This window comes from Choristoneura fumiferana, chromosome 6, assembly GCF_025370935.1.
Source record: "Choristoneura fumiferana chromosome 6, NRCan_CFum_1, whole genome shotgun sequence".
Taxonomy (NCBI): Eukaryota; Metazoa; Arthropoda; class Insecta; order Lepidoptera; family Tortricidae; genus Choristoneura; species Choristoneura fumiferana.
The window spans coordinates 10,873,488-10,893,884 of record NC_133477.1 but is presented as its reverse complement, the minus strand read 5'-3'; the positions used below and the strand labels follow the sequence as shown (position 1 = coordinate 10,893,884).

The 20,397-nt window shown below is 38.0% G+C and overlaps 2 protein-coding genes across 3 annotated transcripts; both read left to right on the top strand.

Moving 5' to 3' along the window:
* The first annotated feature begins 339 nt into the window (after positions 1 to 339).
* Positions 340 to 9,506, top strand: LOC141429031 (L-xylulose reductase-like). 2 transcript variants are annotated; one of them, XM_074089176.1, is made up of 5 exons: positions 340 to 631; positions 5,750 to 6,002; positions 6,305 to 6,419; positions 8,715 to 8,941; positions 9,287 to 9,506. In XM_074089176.1, the coding sequence occupies exons 1-5, from the start codon at positions 580 to 582 to the stop codon at positions 9,396 to 9,398; spliced, it is 759 nt and encodes a 252-aa protein (XP_073945277.1). In that variant the 5' UTR covers positions 340 to 579; the 3' UTR covers positions 9,399 to 9,506. The 2 variants fall into 2 exon arrangements, with proteins under 2 accessions (XP_073945277.1, XP_073945278.1); XM_074089177.1 differs by having other exon boundaries at positions 349 to 631; positions 8,739 to 8,941.
* Positions 9,507 to 13,973: 4,467 nt separating this feature from the next.
* On the top strand, positions 13,974 to 20,059 carry LOC141429032 (D-erythrulose reductase). The gene is made up of 5 exons (XM_074089178.1): positions 13,974 to 14,194; positions 14,276 to 14,528; positions 14,898 to 15,012; positions 15,642 to 15,844; positions 16,704 to 20,059. Exons 1-5 carry the CDS (start codon positions 14,143 to 14,145, stop codon positions 16,813 to 16,815), a joined length of 735 nt encoding a protein of 244 aa, XP_073945279.1. The 5' UTR covers positions 13,974 to 14,142; the 3' UTR covers positions 16,816 to 20,059.
* The last annotated feature ends 338 nt before the right edge of the window (positions 20,060 to 20,397 follow it).

The following is a 20,397-nucleotide window of genomic DNA, read 5'->3' as shown; positions in this document are numbered from 1 at the left end:
GCGAAAGTTTATAAATCTGTTTGTTTGTTTGTTACCTCATCACTTCTAAGCCGCTGAACCGATTTAGATGAAATTCGGTATACAGATGGTCTGAGTCCCGGGGAAGCACATATAATAGTTAAGAGGCTAGCTTAAAATATATTGTAATATACCTAGTAGGCGTCCAGGCCCACTCGCCCCCTCCCCCCGCCCCCCTATAAGCATGTGGCACTTTGCTATTCCGGCAAAGCTGTCAGGCCGGCCAGTAAACCAGCTCTTAGTAGTGCGCACCGATAAAAACCACGCCAGAATATAAATTAGTAGAGTCGACTTATCAAGAGAATATGAACTGCAAACGATCAGCCGTGGTCGAGGTCATGTGATAAAATGTGCTACCATTGCGGTGTTATTTAAATTCTATAAAAATCACTAATACCCCGTCGTAGTATTATATAACCACAAGTTGTTTACTTGTCACTTGTCGTATCACAGTTTATCTCATAATTTATTTCATATCGAATTTTCGCTCGTAGCTTTAGTAAACTGAACGATATCGACGGCTTTGGTTGTGTTTATTGCTTTATTGGTCAAATAAAGAAAATGGAGATATCTTTTAAGAACAAAAGGGTTCTAGTAACCGGTGCTGGTCAAGGTAAATACACAAGATAATCACTTATTTTATATCTCAATTATAATTAGTATAATTTACGGCTCTAATTTCTACGGTAGGTATAATTTCGTAACGCACCAAATAGGCACCTGTCACACCGCGTTTCATTTTTGGTAGTCACAGCAGATAAATTATACCTAAGTAAGATTTATTTTGTTATGTTTGAGTGTTTCCTATGCGTCGATATTTAGTCGACAGATAGTTGTTTATCTGTAGACGGTTGTCTATCTGAGGATTGAAAAACCGGCCAAGAGCGTATCGGACACGCCCGAAATAGGGTTCCGTAGCCATACGAAAACATTAAGTAATATTTTCTAAGGATTTGGTATTTGGTACGGAATATTCCACCAAGTTTAGGTATATTTTATACCTTAGGCTGCTATTTACTCTTAAACTACTAATAAATCTCAAGAAAAGTTAACCGTTATAGTTTCCTTGTAAGTTTGATATACTTACTACCGTCCTGATTTTTTTCAAATTTTTCCACCCACCGGTTTACATTTTAATGAAAATTTGCACTTTAAAGTTGAATATTGTGCAAACAAATCACTGAATCAAAAATCGTTTTAGCAACCCCTGATGGTTTTAAGGTTTTCTACAAGGTTGGATGAGAAAAAAAATCACCCCCATTTTACGTCTATGGGAGGTACTCAAAAAAAATTTTATTAACTTTTATTGTACCATTTTGTCGGCATAGTTTACGTATATATTCGTGCAAAATAACAGCTTTCTATAGTATTAATAGTCCCTGAGCAAAGCCGCGGACGGACAGACAGACAGACTGACATGGCGAAACTATAAGGGTTCCGTTTTTGCCATTTTGGCTACGGAACCCTAAAAAGGACACTAGGTGTAGATAGCCATTACACAAACATACAAAAATGATTTCGACGAAAAAATTAAGGCCAGGAGGTTTTTTGTAACCAAAAATATTATAATATTAATATATATATTTTCCACAAGATAGCTTTATTTTTATTATATTGAATACTCAAACTCAAACTCATTTATTTTCTTTGAAACAATACAAAATATTGAATCAAACCCTGTAAGGGCACTGCAAAATGCTATTATTAAATTAAATATGACCTAGTGTCGGTGCTAAATTAAACTTAGCTAAACATAGTCAACATAATAATTTTAGTAAAACACAAGATATTATTATTAATTGCATACTTTCTTATAGTGCTGGCTAGTGCTTATTTAAAATATTGGATAATTAAAGTCCTTTTTATACATTGATACAATGGTGCAATAGAATGTACAAACTTGAAAGTAAACTTTTTTAGTTAGTGTTTATATTTATTATATTCCTTTTACTTTTTCGAGCGAGAAAAAAATAGTAATCTGTAAAGAATTAATGCGTTTCTTATTCCTCCAGTGCATAAAACTTTCATAGGTTTTTAAACAAGTAAATCTTTCTAGATTTCGGCGGCAAAAGATTATCAGTTATGTCTTTTGCTCTTTGCTCGACATCATAATTTTCACTATCACTTGACCGACATTGTGAGAATAATCAATTTATTTTAATCGTTTCTGATTTACGCTCTACAACAATTTCAAAGTTTTCGCGGTAATTATTTATTTCCAACCAGACACAGATATAAAAAATCGCATCGGCGAAATGGTCCATACACAAACTGGAATAAATAGAATGGCGCCACCTTCTATGCGGAAAAAGCATAGAACTAAGACCACGTAGACTAAGAACGTAACATTTTCGTCATGAATAAAACCACGGAAGAATAAAAACAAGTGGAAGTGCTATGTAGGTGCAGCGTGCGTGCCACAAGTAAGCGGAGCGGAGGTACGTTTACTCGTTGCCAATCGTGTTTAACATTGCGTAGAGTATGATTACGTTTAGTAGTGTCTCGACATTCCTTGTTTTACAGTAATGAGGGCTATCGCGTATGAATTCGCCGCTAGAGGCGCAAGTGTAGCGTGAGGTCTCCGAAATGTCAAATCTCATAGTTTTTGGTGAGCTACGCGGGTTTATTTATAATTAGAATAATTTTGTGAATATTTTGCAATATCTGAAATTAATTATGGCAAATATGCGTTCCGGGGCAATGAATGTTCTGTGTTTTGAGACAGTTTTGTCTTTCGGAAACCTTTGTCCTCCCTTTTTTCCGAACAAAACGGGGACTATGCAACACTGTGGCATGCTCGATATTTTTATGGTACGGTTTTAAGGTGTATTAAATATGATTTTAATCTAAACTTTATTTTCACCCCCGTAATAACAGACTTTGAAAGCCATACTTAAAAACCTCACGCAACAGTGCGCCATCTAGTGAGACAAAAAACGATAGCCCTCATTATGTCGTATTGCTCAATTCTGGAATGTAAAAATGATAGCAGGAAAAATAACTTACCTACTAACCTACGTCATCGAGTAAGCGTAGGTACCGCCCCGCTTACTTGTGTGTGGCACGCAACGCTGCACCTAGCACTTCCACTTGTTTTTATTCTCCTCCTTCTTCGCAGTCGGGTAAAAAAAGGGATAACACATTGCTGAAAAACTATAGACCCATCTCACTTCTGAGTCATGTTTACAAGCTGTTTTCCAGGGTCATCACAAATCGTCTCGCACGCAGGTTTAACGACTTCCAACCTCCCGAACAAGCCGGCATCCGAAAAGGCTATAGTACCGTAGACCACATACATGCGTTCCGGCAGGTTATACAGAAGACCGAAGAGTATGAGGCCCCTTTGCCTTGCATTTGTGGACTACGAGAAAGCCTTCGATTCGATCGAGACTTGGGTTGTGCTGCAGGCTCTCCAGCGGTGCCAAGTTGACTACCGGTATATCGAAGTATTGAAGTACCTGTACGAAAACGCCGCTATGTCCGTCCGACTACAGTACCAGAGCACGAAGCCTATTCCTTTGCAGCGGGGAGTCAGACAAGGAGATGTGATCTTTCCGAAACTGTTCACCGCTGCATTGGAGGATGCTTTTAAGGTTTTGGACTGGAAAGGACGAGGCATTAACATTAATGGCGCGTACTTCACTCACCTTCGATTCGCCGACGAGGTTCCATGGAGGACCTCAGTGCTATGCTCGCTGACCTCAGCAGTGTCCGACCGAGTTGGCCTGAAAATGAACATGGACAAGACGAAAGTCATGTCTAATGTCCATGTTGTGCCAGCTCCCGTAATAGTCGGAGGCTCTGCGCTCGAAGTTGTTGACGACATTGTATACCTGGGACAAACGATCCAGCTAGGTAGGTCTAACTTCGAGAAAGAGATCACTCGTCGAAAACGACTCGGCTGGGCAGCGTTCGGGAACCTTCGCAGTGTCTTTTCATCCATATTACTGCAGTGTTTGAAGTTAAAAAGTATTTGATCAGTGTGTGTTGCCAGTGATGACATACGGATCTGAGACGTGGGCGCTAACGATGGGCCTCATGAAGAAATCAAAGTCACTCAGAGGGCTATGCTCGGGGTTTCTCTGCGGGATAGAATCAGAAATGATGATATCCGCAGTGTACGAGGGTCAAACGGAAAGTTCTTAGAAAATCAAAAACTGAGCAAACTAGCAAGTTATTAGTTTTATTATGTCTTTTCAAAATAGTGTCCATTCACATCAATACACCGCTGCATCCGATGGAACCACTGAGAAAAGCACTTAGCCCACTCGTCCTTAGGGGTCTCTTCGACGGCCTTTTGAAACGCACCCACTGCTTCCTCGGTGTTCATAAAAAGTTTTCCTCGAAGTTTTTCTTTTATTTTCGGGAATAAATAAAAATCGCAAGGTGCGAGGTCGGGGCTATACGGCGGGTGACCCAATAATTCCACGTCTGACGTCACTAAATACCTAGTCGATCGTTCGCCTGGCGGTGTGCGACGAGGCGTTGTCGTGGTGAAGAAGGATCCTACTTCGAGGTCGTTTCTCCCGAACTTTTTCCAATACAAGTGGCAAATAATTGTTATTGTACCACTCTGCAGTAACTGTTTCTTGATCCTCTAAAACAATTGTCGCATGTCCTTCCGAAGAACGAGGCCACCATCTTTTTTCCCACGCTTCGACCTCTCTTCACTTTAGTTGGCAACTCCTCGAAAGGAAACACCCATTGAGCAGACTGTCTCTTGGTTTCTGGATTATAACAGTAAACCCAGCTTTCGTCACCCGTAAGTATGTCGAAAACAGCATTTGAGTCACCTCCGTTAAATCTTTGAATCATTTGACGGCACCAATCAACCCGACGGAGTTTTTGGGCCTCGGTCAAATTATGAGGTATCCACCTAGCGCAAAGCTTCCTGACCGACAAATGTTCATGAAGGATTTTATGCACTTGACTCATACCGATGCCTAAGCTTGTCCGAATCTGCTGATACGTCACTCTTTTGCCAGTCTTGTCAGTCATACGCCGCACAACACTGATGTTATTTTCAGTCGTCGCCGTAGAAGGCCGTCCCTCACGCAGATCATCGGTGAGATTAGTGCGACCACGTTTAAACTCATTAAACCAGTTGTAAATGGTCGCATGAGATGGGGCTTCATCATGAAAGGCTAATCGAGGTCTATCATAGCTTTCTTGTTGACTTAAATGACATCGAAAGTCTTAAAAAATCCTTGCACGAAAATTTTCTCGCGTTAAATTCATGTTGACGTGACACAGACAATTTTCAATTAGCCGCCAAATCGTAAAACAAATGACAAATGAATGGAATACATACTCAATAATATCGGCAAAGACTTCCATTTTCAAAATTTAAACTTACTTTTTTATTATATTGTTTACAAGTGGCCAGTTCTAAAAACTTTCAGTGTCGCCCTCGTAGAAGTAAGGTTACCGACATAGCCCGAAGAATTGCGAAACTGGTGGCAGTGTGTGGGGCACATTGCTCGTAGGACTGATGACCGGTGGGGTCGGAAGGTTTCCGAATGGCGTCCGCGGACCGGGAGACGTGCTGTCGGTAGGCCTTCAACAAGATGGAGCGACGACCTGGTCAAGATCGCGGGATCTTGGTGGATGCGGAAAACACAAGACCGCCCTGAGTGGAGAGCCTTGGGGGAGGCCTATGTCTAGCAGTGGACGTCTTTGTTCGACATTAAATTACGTTACAAGTTACACTAATATTTCATATTAATGTTAGGAATCGGTAGAGGAATAGCAGTGGAATTATGGCGTGCCGGCGCCGAAGTGGTAGCTATCTCCAGGACCAAGTCGTACCTGGATTCTCTGCAGAAGGAGTACCCTTCCATTACCACGGTGGCTTTGGATCTGGCCAACTGGGACGAGTCACGCAAAGTGCTGGAGACTCTAGGCCACTTTGACTGTCTCGTCAATAACGCAGCTCTAGGCCTCACAGAAGATTTTCTCACCACTACTTCGGATAACTTTGATCTGTAAGTATTTTTTGTGAGTAGAACAGTTTAAGGAGTCGATTTATCTACAGGGGCACTCTTGTAAAGCTATAATCTAATGGAACTTGGTTTCTTTTTTTTTGATATAAACAAGGGTCATCTTTTTCAAGTTATTTAAAGCTCCGATAAAGCTCTGGCTCCGTTGATTTCCGTTGAGATTTTTACATTTTCTACGGCTGTGGGTTCTTTTTCTTATCCTGGGTACTCTCCTAAAGTGCATGTATTAGTTTTTATACTACCTAGTTAGAAGGCGTTAAATTCTTATAATACTAAATTTTCTACAGGTTAATGAATGTCAACGTAAAGTCTGTCCTAAATGTGAGCCAAGTGATTGCAAAGAAAATGATTGATGCTAAATCTGGAGGGTCCATTGTCAACATCTCTTCTCAGGCGTCGAAGGTAAACCTTTATTTTAAAAAGGATTATTCCGTAATATTTCTCAGAGTACTTGATGTATCCCGGAGTAAATATACATATTTGGGCGAGGCATGAGTGCGTCCTATTTTCCTCTCTTTTTAGCAGACGCATCTACAGTCGAGAAACTGAATCGCTCACCAGCGGATTTTTTTTCATTATTTTTTTGACATAAAACTGACCGTGATTGACCCCTCTCACTTGATGTTAAGTACAGATGAGGTTAAAGGTGTATCTCACTGGTTCAGTAACAGCCTATATACTTATTCACTCTAGCCTTAGAGAGCCCTAGATTGTATTTATCCGGAAATACAGACAACGGGAGCGAATTCCATTCCTTATTATTCTGCTTCGTGCGGGCTTATGTGGGGTAACGAAACACTAACTACATAAGGGTGAAGACGCTCCCCCCGCCTGGAAATCCGTTGGCAAAATGGAGATGGAAGAATAAGATGATAATCTATAAAAACATAAAACATAAAAATGATGAGTGAAATGAGAGCCAAGTTCAATATTATGATACTGCCTTGATTGTTGACTTTAACGACAAAAGAAGTGAGATCTAAATGGGTGCCATGTGCCAAGGTGCTAAGTTCAATGGTCAGTCCTGAAATTTATTTATAGCAATATAAAATATTTTATGACATCTTGAAATATCATTTTTTCTTATAACTTAGGATAATATATTGAAGACTAAGGTCTGACTTGGCTAGTTCTCATATACGAATTTATTAAGTACCTACTAAAACAGTCATGGAGGAGCCCTATGTTCGATGGCTAGTCCCTACCAGCAAGCCAGATTTTCGGAAGAATAAAATAAGAGCTTACAGCTTTAAACTTGCAAAGGCTACCTATAATTTAATTCGTATATAAAAACTAACCAAGTCCGACCTTAGACTTCAATATATTATCCTAAGTTATAAGAAGAAACTATGTTTTAAGTTGTCATAAAATATTTTATATTGTTATAAATACATTTCAGGACTGACGTTTGAACTTGGCACCTTAGCACTTAGCACCCATTTAGATCTCACTTCTTTTGTGGTTAAAGTCAACAATCAAGGCATATGGAGAGTAAGACAGCCGGTGAAATTACTGGCACTTGAGGTATCCCATCTTTAGGCCTCTAGGTTGGCAACGCATCTGCAATACCCTGGTGTTGCAGATGTTTATGGGCGGTGATGATCTCTTCCCATCAGGAGACCCACTTGCTGGTTTGCCATCCAGTCGAATAATATATCATAATATTGAACTTGGCTCTCATTTCACATTTATGTTTTGGAGGAATATCATTACTTTTTGTACAGAAATAATTTAATGAAAAAAATATAATAAAATGATAAAAAATACTGGTTTCTGATTTATTCCTTTATATTTACCCAACTACATATCTTTGCTTGCCAGTTCTGTTGGCTTGAACTTGGCTTAGATAAAGATTTTTTTCTCATTATATCCCTTTTCTTAACATGATATTTATAGCGTAAAGGTTCCAACCTGGCAGCCGATTCCGTTTCTTTGACTGTACATACCTAAACAGTAATAACAAATAATCACATTGCTAGCATAGCGTTTCGTTTGCTGAGATGACCATACAAATCACGAGCGCAACTCGCACGAATCTTAGCAGTGTCAAGTAGCGGTGCGACGTAGTAGTACGACGTGGCAGTGCGACATGGCAATACGACGTGATCTGTACATAATTAGTAGGTAATAGTCGACATTGGATTCGTTGCAACAACTGGTGACCCGCTTGTGTATCGCCGCTTACACAGCAAGTCGTAAGTCGCTAGAGCAACTAGCGACTGGTGTGTATAAACATATTAAAAACCGGCCAAGAGCAGGTCGGACATGCTCAAAATAGGGTTCCGTAGCCATTACGAAAAAATTAAGTTATATTTTTCTAAGGATTTCGTATTTTATAACGGAATCTTCCAAGTTTAGGTATATATATACGGATCCAAGTCATGCACTGATAACGATCATTAGGTATTTGTAAATATATTATTATTATTATTTCGTATGGCTTTATTTCCCGCTTATATTTAGAAAATTACAAAAAAACAAAACTACAACCTAATGTCTAAATTAAGTAGCCAATCCCTAGCACCCGCCGTAAGCTCGAGCAAGTCGCTCATGCCTCCCGCAAAACACTTGTTGGGGCACTCCTCCACTATGTGGTGGATGGTCTGATCCGGCGCTCCACAATCAGAGACCGCCGACGCCAAGAATCCCCATTTTTTTCAGGTAATATATTTAGTGAAGTACAATTTTTTATTTTAGCATTATGGACATTTCTGTAAACAGGCGGCTCTGTGGGGACACGTCACATACAGTGCGACCAAGGGAGCTATCGACGCGATGACTCGAGTCATGGCGCTGGAACTAGGCCCTCACAACATCCGCGTCAACGCCGTCAACCCCACCGTTATCATGACGGAGATGGGTCGCCTGGGGTGGTCTGACCCGCAGAAGGCCCAGGGCATGCTCTCGAAAATACCCCTTGGCAGGTAAATAGACTTTGTCAGCGTTTTAAAGTTAAAGGAGGCGTGACCAATCAAGCTTGAGACGTTACGGCATTACGTCAGCCAAGTTCGCAAAGCATTAATATTCGGTACCCTTAGTGTAAGTTTTCGGCTACAAAATACGTTTCGATCGCGTTCGCGTTAAAATCTCAATTTGTATGGAAACACGAACATCGCAAACTTTCCGCTAGAGGCGCTGTTCGTGTGCATACAAATTTAGATTTTAACGCGAACGCGGTCGAGACGTATTTCGTAACCGTAAACTTACACTAAGGGCACTGCGCATCTACATAGGCAACTATTTTTTACATACATCCTCGTTTTTCCCAGATTCGGCGAGGTATCGGAAGTGGTGAACGCCGTATGCTTCCTGCTCAGCGACAAAGCCAGCATGATCAACGGCGTCGAGCTTCCAATCGATGGTGGATTCTTAGCTTGCTAATCACGTGTACCTTACTACTTACCTACATGTATACAATGTACCTACCTACTGTACCTTAATGTGTGTAATGTACTATTGTACTTTAATAGAAATACAGACTCAATGGTTTTAGGCTCGTTTCTGTTGAAGATGCCAAATGGGTCTGTACCTGTTTTACTGCTTGAAGAGAAAAGAGAAAGTTGACCATTATCCAGAGAAATTTAAAAAATCCACCTGGAACGATTTGATGATTTTAATTTCAAGTACCCCTATTACATCGTACAAAATAATGAGAGAGTTGCTGTGCTGTCTATCTAATACCCCAGTCTTTAATCAGGAATGTTTCTTTTATTTCTCTCTCTCTCTCTCTCTCTCTCTCTCTCTCTCTAATACCTTCAAACGAATACTACTTTGACTAGTGACTACCAACCAACCGGCGCGGCGAGATGCGTGGGCGCCCCGCAGTGTTGCCAATTCGGAAATGTTCAAATGTGTGGGGAGAGCTTCAATGCGGGGAAAATGCGGGGATTTTAAGTGTGAACACAAATTATTCAATTTTCATTGATATGTAACGCCTGATTCAATAAATGGTGGTATTAGTACTTTGTCATAGTGGTGACAAATGTCGTCAGATTTTGTTGGTCTCTATACGGTTGGACGGAGGATATCCCTTACTTAAATTTGCTATGCGGGAATAGGAAACATTATTATTCATCACACTTGCTCGTAAACAGTGTCGTAACATGCAGGCTACCTTGGTTGCAACCCCCCAAATAAAACACTCGACCTTAATGTGCTTGTCATGAAGCCCGTGGTCGGTAAATGAGTCATTGCCCGTACTAATTTTCATGTCATGAAGCCCAAGGTCGGTAAATGAGTGTGATACTGCATGGCGCGCTGCAGCGCCTGCAGGAGCGCGGCGCGCGCATGGTCAGGCTGGGGTAGGGCGGCGCGGAGGCTGGCGTTGCAAGAGCGTAGTCAGCGGTATCGGCAATTTTTGAAAAAATATTAGTTTTTCTTTTGCAAATATACAATTTTACTCGCAAATGTGATGAAAAACATTGTATGTCGCACGGGCGGTACTAGAATTACGACCATCGACTCATTAAAGCCCTCAGTCTTCGACTTCGGGCTTCTAATAGACTCTCGTTCGTAATTCCTTGTTTACCGCCCTTAAGACACAATGTACTATTACACAGGTTTGACATGAAACGAGATGGAAGATCGTATTGTACTGGGAGCGTTCAAGTATTACGTAACGCAATTTTTTTTTGGTTAAAAACTTACGATGCGTTACAGGGGCGGGAAGGGGAAGGGGGGAAGTTAAAATTAAATCTGAGTTCTAAAATACTGCACAAATACAAATAGGTACGGCGCGAAAAAAATGTGTAAGTAAGTAGATTTTTATTTTTTGTCATATTTTAATAATAAATAGTAAATAAACTTAAAGACCGGCTGCCGAGAGAATGCGTTCTTGCTTGACAGGTAGTGATTCAATAAAAAATGTAACTTTGGATGTATGTTTGTATTTACTCTTCAACGTAACGAAAAATATAAATAGAAAATAGATATTGTGATATCTAACATAATATCGAAAATACAAACTGAAACATAGATGCACAGAAAAACCAGAAAAAGAGACCAGCGCTGGGAATCAAACCCAGGTCCTCAGCATGTGCTGCGTGGTACCGATATCGATCGATAATCTGAAAACGCTCTTATGGTTGTTAGTGAACACACCGAAGTTTCCGCGGACGAGGATTGCATAGAAAATAACATCGATGACAAAGTGCAAAATTCGAACATAGTGTCTTGCCGTCCCGCTAACGCTTGTATTATTTAAAACGAGAGTGAGGGACGGTCTTTGAGTATTTATCTAGAACGGAGAGGTATCGCTCACCGGTTGCTAATCATTTTTTCTGGAAAAACTCGCGGAGGGGGCGATGCAGTCCCACATATGCAATTTTACAACTAATGAAAAAAGCACAATGTTTGTACACACGCACACAAACCGAATTCATAAATACAACAGTACCTAACTTGCATGCACACGGTAAATAACTTCTTGTCTGGACATGACATTTGTACGTCACACAAAGACAACAAAGTAAAAGCAATGAGGGCTCACTGTTGCGTGAGGTTTTTAAGTATGGCTTTCAAAGTCTGTTATTACGGGTGTGAAAATAAAGTTTAGATTAAAATCATCTTTAATACAACTTAAAACTGTACCATAAAAAAAAGCCAACAAAAATAAGAAAACGCCCTAAAAAACGCCAACAAAAAACACCGCCAAAAAAGACAACTAAAAAGTAAAAAATAATTATGCACTACCTAGCTGTTGCCCGCGACTTCATCTGCGAAGAATTCGTTTATCCCTATCCCGCGAGGATGCGGACTATGCTGATTTCTCGCAAAATTAGCCTAAGTTAATTTAGTATAAGTAGTAATATTTTTTTTTATCTAAGCGTCGTCGGTGTCGGGGGACCACTAAGGTTAATACTTTAAAAAATACAACATACGTACTTTAGTTTATATTATCTGCTATTATTTTTTCAAGAGTATACTGGTGTGCTGAATATCCTGGCTGCAGCATCAGTTCGTCGTGTTGCCACCACTGCATTGTATGAAGAATCAATTACTGATCAAAACGAATCCAAACACGACATATGTGCTATTATTTTTTATAGAGTGTACTAGTGTGCTGGATATCCTGGCTGCAGCATCAGCTCATCCTGTTGCCACCATTGCATTGTATGTAGAATCAAATACTGATCAAAACGAATCCAAACACGATATATCTGCTATAGTTTTATTAAGAGTGTACCTACTAGTGTTCTGGATATCCTGGCTGCAGCATCAGGCCGAGAATTCCATAATCTTGCATAGTTATATAGCATACATGGGTGTTTCAAATTTTAGGTCAAAAATATGTTTGAAAGTAAAATAAATAAATACCCATTATGCGTCTAAGATTCCTACCGCAGCGAACAAAAGAGCTGATGATCTTGAAACGGCTGAACCGATTTTGATAAAACATGTCTAAGATCCATCGCTAGAAAACCAGCTTTCAAATAAAAATCCGCATTCAAATCGGTCCACCCGTTTAAGAGCTACGGTGCCACAGACAGATACACAGACACACATAGCGGTCAAACTTATAACACCCCTCTTTTTGCGTCGGGGGTTAAATATATCGAGCATGCCACAGTCTCAGGCCACAGTGTTGCATATTCCCCGTTTTGTTCGGAAAAAAGGGAGGACAAAGGTTTCCGAAAGACAAAACTGTCTCAAAACACAGACATTCATTGCCCCGGAACGCATATTTGCCATAATTAATTTCAGATATTGCAAAATATTCACAAAATTATTCTAATTATAAATAAACCCGCGTAGCTCACCCTAAAACTGAGATTTGACATTTCGGAGACCTCACGCTACACTAGCGCCTCTAGTGGCGAATTCATACGCGATAGCCCTCATTAGAGCTGGGGCCATATCGATAAGAATGTCGAGCATTTAATCGTTCATACATTCAGTCATTTCCGATAAATTTAAATAGAACATAAGATTGCTATATTGAGGTTTTAAGTGTTAAGAGTTTTTCTAATGAAAATTGATTCTAGGCTTTATCATAAGCTTTATAGATAGCAACATTTTTACATAGGTACATGATATCTTTGGATAGTTGTGTTCATTAATCGTTAGCATAGGTATCCAAAGTAATACAACAGGTACCAAATAATCACATTGTCTAGTTATCTCGTTATATGATCTAGTGAATTTTAGATAAGGTAATAAAATAACATTTATATGGGGTTTAATAAACTTTTACTTCAAAACAAAAAAAAACACCGTCCATAAGGTGGTGAGAGCTGGAAGCTCATAATACCGTCTTTCAGGCGGAATGCATGGGAATTATAAAGGCAACAATAGCGATTTACTCCAGAAAGATACAGGATTTCCTTTAAATGCGAAACCATGATATAACAAATCATTCACTTATTCATTCACTCAATAGTTTATCGACAGTGGAAATATGTGTGTCCCCTCTCTAGATTTGTATCAGTGACAATCGTTGTGTGGTCATTACAATCACGTGTAGTAAAAGCTAGTAAGCTGGGAAAGACAGGAAATGTACCTATTGAAAAATAAGGTTCCTTAAAATAAAGCTCAGCTTAACTCAGGTACATTTAGGCAGAGGTTAAAATGTATTCTAAATATACAGGAGGCGATTTTACGGTAATTGCTAAAATAATTGGATCTTTTTTTGTTCGGCAGAGATTTCCAATTGTATTTACAAATCGTCAACTGTGTCCCAGACTTTCAGCTGTATAGGCTTAGTACCTTAGCAGGAACCTGCCTGTCCCAGGGATGAATTTAAAAAATAATGTGACGTTGCTGGGTGACTCTTTTCCGGCCCGGATAATACCGAGATGGAAATACCGACCTGGTTTTTCGTGTACACACACATAGAAGCTTCTGTCAGTTTCTATAGGCGAGGATACAAAAAACAGGGCCGGTATTTTAACGTCGGTGTTATCCGGCCCGAAAAAGAGTGTCACCCGATTGATTGACGTAACGTATGGCATGACTGCATGACACTACCTTCACTTCATTCAATCAACTTCACTCACACACAGTCAATCTTATTAGCCGAGTGATTGGAACATAATATTAATGCATCTATTCTAGTTTATAATTATAGCTCTTTTAGTTTTACCATCCAGAAGGTTGTTGTCAGTATATAAGTCAATTTGATATCAAAATGGAAATAGCATTTAAGGGAAAAAGAATTTTAGTAACCGGTGCCGGACAAGGTTAGTACGTGAACGTAATTTTTTTTTCATTTAACTACACGTGTAATTAAATTAGTTCGGTTAAATTTACAAATTTTTCAGGCATTGGAAGAGGAATAGCAATAGAATTATGGCGCGCCGGAGCTAATATAGTTGCGGTGTCTCGTACCAAATCACATTTGGAGACTTTGCACGGCGAATATCCTTCCATTGACATTGTGGAATTAGACATAGCAGATTGGGATAAAACTAGACAAGTTATAGACTCGCTGGGGCCCTTCGATGCCCTGGTAAACAATGCAGCAGTCGCAATCTGTGAGCCATTTTTAGAATGCTCTCCAAATGATTTCGACAGGTATGTTTGTAAATTCGAACACGCGCACTAAATAGGTGTTAAGTTTAACATTCAATATGCTATCTGCTCCATGTGATCCACGTCGCAAGAGAATCACGATTTTTTTATCATGTAGGTATGTGACCCAGCAGTTCTAGAACATAAATTTATTTTATACTTAGTTTATTTATTTAAATTGAAAAATTTACCGAGTTTACAGGGGCCATAGTCTTAAGAGTACAATAATGCATAATTGATTATATGAGTCCCAGCTCTGCACAGTTTTATGATATGTATTAGCCATGAGAAGTAATATTTCCTAAATTTATCCCTGTTTTATAAACTATAATAGAAATCTACTTGTTTATTTTTAAATATCTTTGTTTTCAGAACATTTGACATAAATGTTAAGGCTGTTCTCAACATCAGTCAAGTAGTTGCTAAGAAAATGATTGAGAAAAATATTCATGGATCAATAGTTAATATATCTTCACAAGCCTCTAAGGTAAGATTTTTATGGATGTGATCTGTGATCTTTGTGGGTGGGATAGGTATATTTTATCTGCATTTAGAGTGTGTATGCATCCTTATAATAAGGGTTTATTGACAGATTAGATCACTTGATATCATTATCATTAGTATCAAGGGATCTGTTCAGCATTGCAGTTGTGATTGTGATTGGCTCATTTTGATATTTAACCAATCACAAAGTTTTCTATAGTACTTTGTATTGATAGTTGATGATTTTCCAGTGTTTTAATTTTATTTTAAAATTGAAATGTTTCCAAAGTAATACTATTTAAATTTTCTCAACATCTAATGAAGTGAAAATGAATGATTTAAGAGGAAATATTAAAAAAAATCCTAAATTAACTTTCTCTTCATTGAAGGAAGAAAAAAGTTGTAAATGTTGGAACAACATTATATTTTTTGCAAATACTTCAAGATGCTCCTACTATCTTGTAATCTGACTTTTACAGGATTAAGTAGGTTTATGAAAAAGATAAACTATACTGATACATTATCTCACTGGTATTGCTGGAATTACATATGTTTCAGCTTATCTGGTGGCAATTTTATATTATTGCAATCATGATATTGAAATTTTAAATACAATAATGCATTTGTTTCCAGGCTGCTTTGAAAGATCATGCCATTTATAGTGCCTCAAAAGCAGCCCTGGATGCTCTGACGAGAGCTATGGCATTGGAACTGGGACCCAAGGGTATCAGAGTGAATGCTGTTAATCCTACTGTCATTATGACAGAGATGGCAAAAGTTGGTTGGTCTGACCCAGCTCGGGCAAATGAAATGAAGGCAAAGATCCCCTTGGGAAGGTAATAGTCAATCTGTATAACTCTAGATGTAAATTTAAACAAGACTTTTTAAGTTTAGTGTAATTTTTTAGTTGACACTGGTGGCATGAAGTGCATGTTTTCATTAGGCAAGCCAACATTAACAGTTTAGGCAATCCAGTGGGAATGGATTTGTTACAGTGCCACACCACTGATTCACACAAATTGTATTTAATTAAACAAGTGGCCTTATTCTTGCATTAGATTCCCAAAATACTACCAGTTTATAAAATATGTATGATAAAGTCAGGGAAGTGTTTTTCTCACTGTGGTATGGACTCTGTTTTTAATCAAATGTTTCCTCAACTGGTATTAAAATACTTTTTTCCAAGGTTAAAGTAAATGGAATAAGTAGGTAATTCAATATAAGTTTATAGGTAGACAGCTCACTCAACCTTGATGTGATAACTATGAGTGACTAAAGTTAGTTCGAGTTCACTGATATAATAATTAATAAATAAATTTTAAAGGACACTAACCTTATTAAAAATATTTGTTATGTATGAGATGTAGACCGTGATTACTTTTAATGAAGTTTCAATATTTTAATGCAGTGACATGTATAATGATCATAGGTAGACAGGTAAAGATTTCATTTATACATACAATAAGTAAAGTGAAAATATTAAGATTATGATTATGATGTTATTTGGTTGTGAAATGAAGTTGCGGGCAATAAGCTAGTAAATTTTTATTTGCACACCCTTATCTTTAACACCACAGTAACAATACAAAACTAAGGCTATCTTTGCGTCTTTTTACTGTTGTATTTTTAAATGATATTATAATGATTTCATAACATAAATGCAAATTTCAATTACATATTTCTTTTTGTTTTTAGGTTTGGAGAAGTATCCGAAGTTGTGAATGCAGTAGTTTTTCTTCTAAGTGACAGGTCCAGCATGATAAGTGGTGTTGAATTGCCCATCGATGGGGGCTTCCTGGCCACATAAGTGTCATAGTTTTGTATAATAAATCCAGTCTCATTTGCCACTTAAATAAATTTGTATTAGGTACCAAAGAAAATGTTCAATGATTGTTGCTATAATATAGTGTATTGTTTTGTATAAGGCTTGTGATAAAATGTTATCTTATAATAACAAGAAGAAAGCAAATTCTTTACTGCAGTAAAGTAACTCTCTATTCGGCACTGCACTTGTATTAAGAATAACAACTTTAGAATTTTGTTATTAAGAACATTTTTATTAAAATTCAGAACACTATTTGCTTTGATGTTGGGCTGGTATTCCATTTTTTACATGAGATCTAATCATTAATGTATACTATCTTACATTATGTAAGTCACATTTCTTAGCGTAGAGTTTCGAAAAACGATAGAATATGTTCTTTCGTTTTTCCATGCGCAAGTGTTTTACTTAGTGGTCCATTTTTGAAAACTACATAAAATTATGGGTCATATTATTCTCTTTATTCAGAGATATTGAGCAAAGGAAACTAATACCCATCAAAATCTTGGGACAAAGATCTCGGACAAACAAAGTTCCATCCTTATTTTTTGTAATAATATTGTGTTACATTGGTGGACAGTTAATGGATTAAGCTTGTGTATTCTCAGTTTTGTAGTTTTGCTATGTACTAAATTTTGTACCTATAACATTATTACCAGAACGGCTTAGAGACTAAATATGGGTTAATTTGAATGGGTGAGTGATCTGAGTGACAAAAGCAAGACACTCCCTCACATTGCTAGCCATCCCGATAATATTTAAGATTATACAGATTATAATTTTACATATGATGGTGGTATTTTAAAAAGCTGTGTTACAGGTGCGTCAATCTTCCTTAATTATATTGTCTTGACTAAGCCGATGGCGCCGGAAACTGAATTGATTTGCAGAATAAATAACCGGAGGCCGTATTGTCTAACATAAAATCACAATCGCTTACACCACTTCTTTCTATCACACGGTGTCGGATGAGGGTAGAAAGTAAGGGCGAATGCGATAGCGAGCGCCAGAGCGTTAGACGATACGGCCACGGGTCAGTGCGAGACTGACTCATACAAACTTATACATAGATAGTTCAAGCAAAAAATAAGTAATTGTTATAAAAAAAATACTATGAAATTATGTCTGAAAAACCAAGTTATCTCTACCTGCGTATTATTATATTATTATTATTATTATAAAACAGTACGATGACTGACGGAATGACAGAGAAAGCACCGTCTAAACTACTACTTGACATTTGATAGACATATATTTAATTAATTGCTGCGGAATAGGGATCTAGCCTATTTCTCTTTCCTCCGCGGGAGTAAAGCCGTAGTAATGAGAAAAGTTTGATATAAATGACAGTTTTTTTTTATTAAACATGGAAATCAGTGATTTCCTCCAGTCTTGGAGTTGTAGTTGTAATTTAGTGACATCTAGGCACATGATAAGATAATATTTGTATAAACCCATTGAGAATTATGGTAACTACTTTCCGTACCTCAAAAAAAACGGAACCCTTATAGGATCACTTTGTTGTCCGTCTGTCTCCGTTTTTCCATCTGTCTGTCAAGACCCTTCTCAGAAACACTTGGAGGTAGGTAGGTACATATCAAGGTGAAATTAATATCAAATATTAGTATTTCTGCTACCCCTAAAAGCGGTGACTAAATTAAACTTCTATGTCAACGCAATCAAAATACCTCAAAATATCAAGATTAAAGAGGTGTTTCCATACAAATTGCTGCAACTGAAAAACTTATGGGGTAGGTACTTCCGGTTGTACTAGAAACTTAAAATCTGGTATAAAGGTAGCTCTTTTACCAATAAGAATTTTTGTCTGTTTCTTTCTTTCAGTGACCATCTAAAATAGTAGAAGAGTAGAACCCTCTAACTGACTAACTAAGAATCTGCTAACTGTATATTCATAGATGCCTACAAATTTGTACGAAACCGTCGGTGCGCGAGCCCAACTCGCACTTGGCCGGTTTTTTTTTAAACATTGACTTCTGTCCCTTGTTCTCCGTACATAACCGGTCGGTACCGGAAAGGCCAAATTATTTCTTGACTCGCGCGTTATAGTCGCAGTGAGGGTTTATTCGACAGGCGAAATATCGCTAGATGGCGTTAGTATCGTGAGGTCCGTTTGACAACACTGTCACGCTTGTGATTGGATAAATATCTAAATGAGCCAATCCCAAGCAAGATTGAAACGTCTAACGGACCTCACGTTAGTACTGCCATCTACTTAGCGACATTTCGCCTGTCGAAAAACCCTCCTCATTGTACCTACCTACTCATGCTTAGGTACAGTCGAACAAATTGAATCAAGACCCAGGGTAGAACCTTTGTGCTACTGATGTCATGTTGACATCTCACACTTTAGTCAAGGAAATCATAGCGAAATTGATTATTAAAAGGTACCCTGGGTCATGATTCAATTTGTTCTACTGTACTTCTTTCGTCGTCGTACCTAATTTCTCGGAGCCTAATGTGACAGTAAAAAGAATCGGTCCACAATTGACTGAGTAATCGGTGAACATACATAAAAAATACAAACATCGGGACATAGAACCTCCTCCTTTTTTGAAGTCGGTTAAAAATGACCAGTCACATTACCGAAACATTCGAGCAGAAAGTATTTGACCCTTTCCAGTGCTAGTTAAATAAGGGGAACAAGGTACTTCAGTATATGCATAGAGAATTAGATGATTAAGTGCCTATAGTGACTGGTCTGCCATAAGTATTATTAAAATTGTATTAATTTTTAAAGTTTTATGAATCTCTATTTTGTAATATTGCACTGGCAATAAAAGCACTACCGGAACTGCATTGGCAATAAATGTGGTATGCGGAATTATTACCATAGTATTTCCAAAAAAAATCTTTATGATAAAGTAGGTACAGAACTTAATTAAAATGTATGCGCAAACAACCTCTAGACGAGATCAGTCAAATAAACTGCATCACATTCCAAGGTGGAACCTTTGCCAAAGAAATAATAATAAAATCGATCATGAATAAGTTCCACCCTGTTAGGTAATTCAGTTTCTTGACTGTACCTCATGCATAGACGAGATCTAACGCGATGATATTTATCATAACTTATAATCCACCTATCCATTTATGGTGTACCTAGTGTATCCTCAATATAAAAAAAGCTCACGCCAAATAAAATAAAAAAAATAATGTGTGTACTAATTATGTTTTTGATTTTGTTAATAAATGCAAAAGTGATTTCGTACTTGTGCTTTGTTTCTATTTTATGAGCCTTACACAGAGTTTATAATAAATTATAAAATGTTTTTTCGATAGAGAGTAGGGCGTATAATAATATTTTTATAGTAATTACTTAATTTCGAAAAAGGAAAGAGCTCGTAAGTGATGGGCTTTTTGTCAATAGCGTCCTCACTAATATCTTATGTGAAAGAGAGTGTCTGTCTGTTACCTTCACGCTCGGTATGGAGATAGTTTGAGACGTTGGAAAAGATAATGGACTAGTTTTATACTATAAAGTAACTGAACAAGCGTACCTAATACCTACTGTGTTAATAAGTTTGAAAATCAAGGGCGCAAAACTGA

Excerpts from the sequence above, each read along its gene's own strand:
- LOC141429032 (XM_074089178.1), top strand. The coding sequence starts at position 14,143 with ATGGAAATAGCATTTAAGGGAAAAAGAATTTTAGTAACCGGTGCCGGA. Across the intron at positions 14,529-14,897 it reads TCTCCAAATGATTTCGACAG|AACATTTGACATAAATGTTA; the intron begins GTATGTTTGTAA and ends CTTTGTTTTCAG. Across the intron at positions 15,013-15,641 it reads TATCTTCACAAGCCTCTAAG|GCTGCTTTGAAAGATCATGC; the intron begins GTAAGATTTTTA and ends ATTTGTTTCCAG.
- LOC141429031 (XM_074089176.1), top strand. The coding sequence starts at position 580 with ATGGAGATATCTTTTAAGAACAAAAGGGTTCTAGTAACCGGTGCTGGT. Across the intron at positions 632-5,749 it reads AGTAACCGGTGCTGGTCAAG|GAATCGGTAGAGGAATAGCA; the intron begins GTAAATACACAA and ends TATTAATGTTAG. Across the intron at positions 6,420-8,714 it reads TCTCTTCTCAGGCGTCGAAG|CATTATGGACATTTCTGTAA; the intron begins GTAAACCTTTAT and ends TTTTTATTTTAG.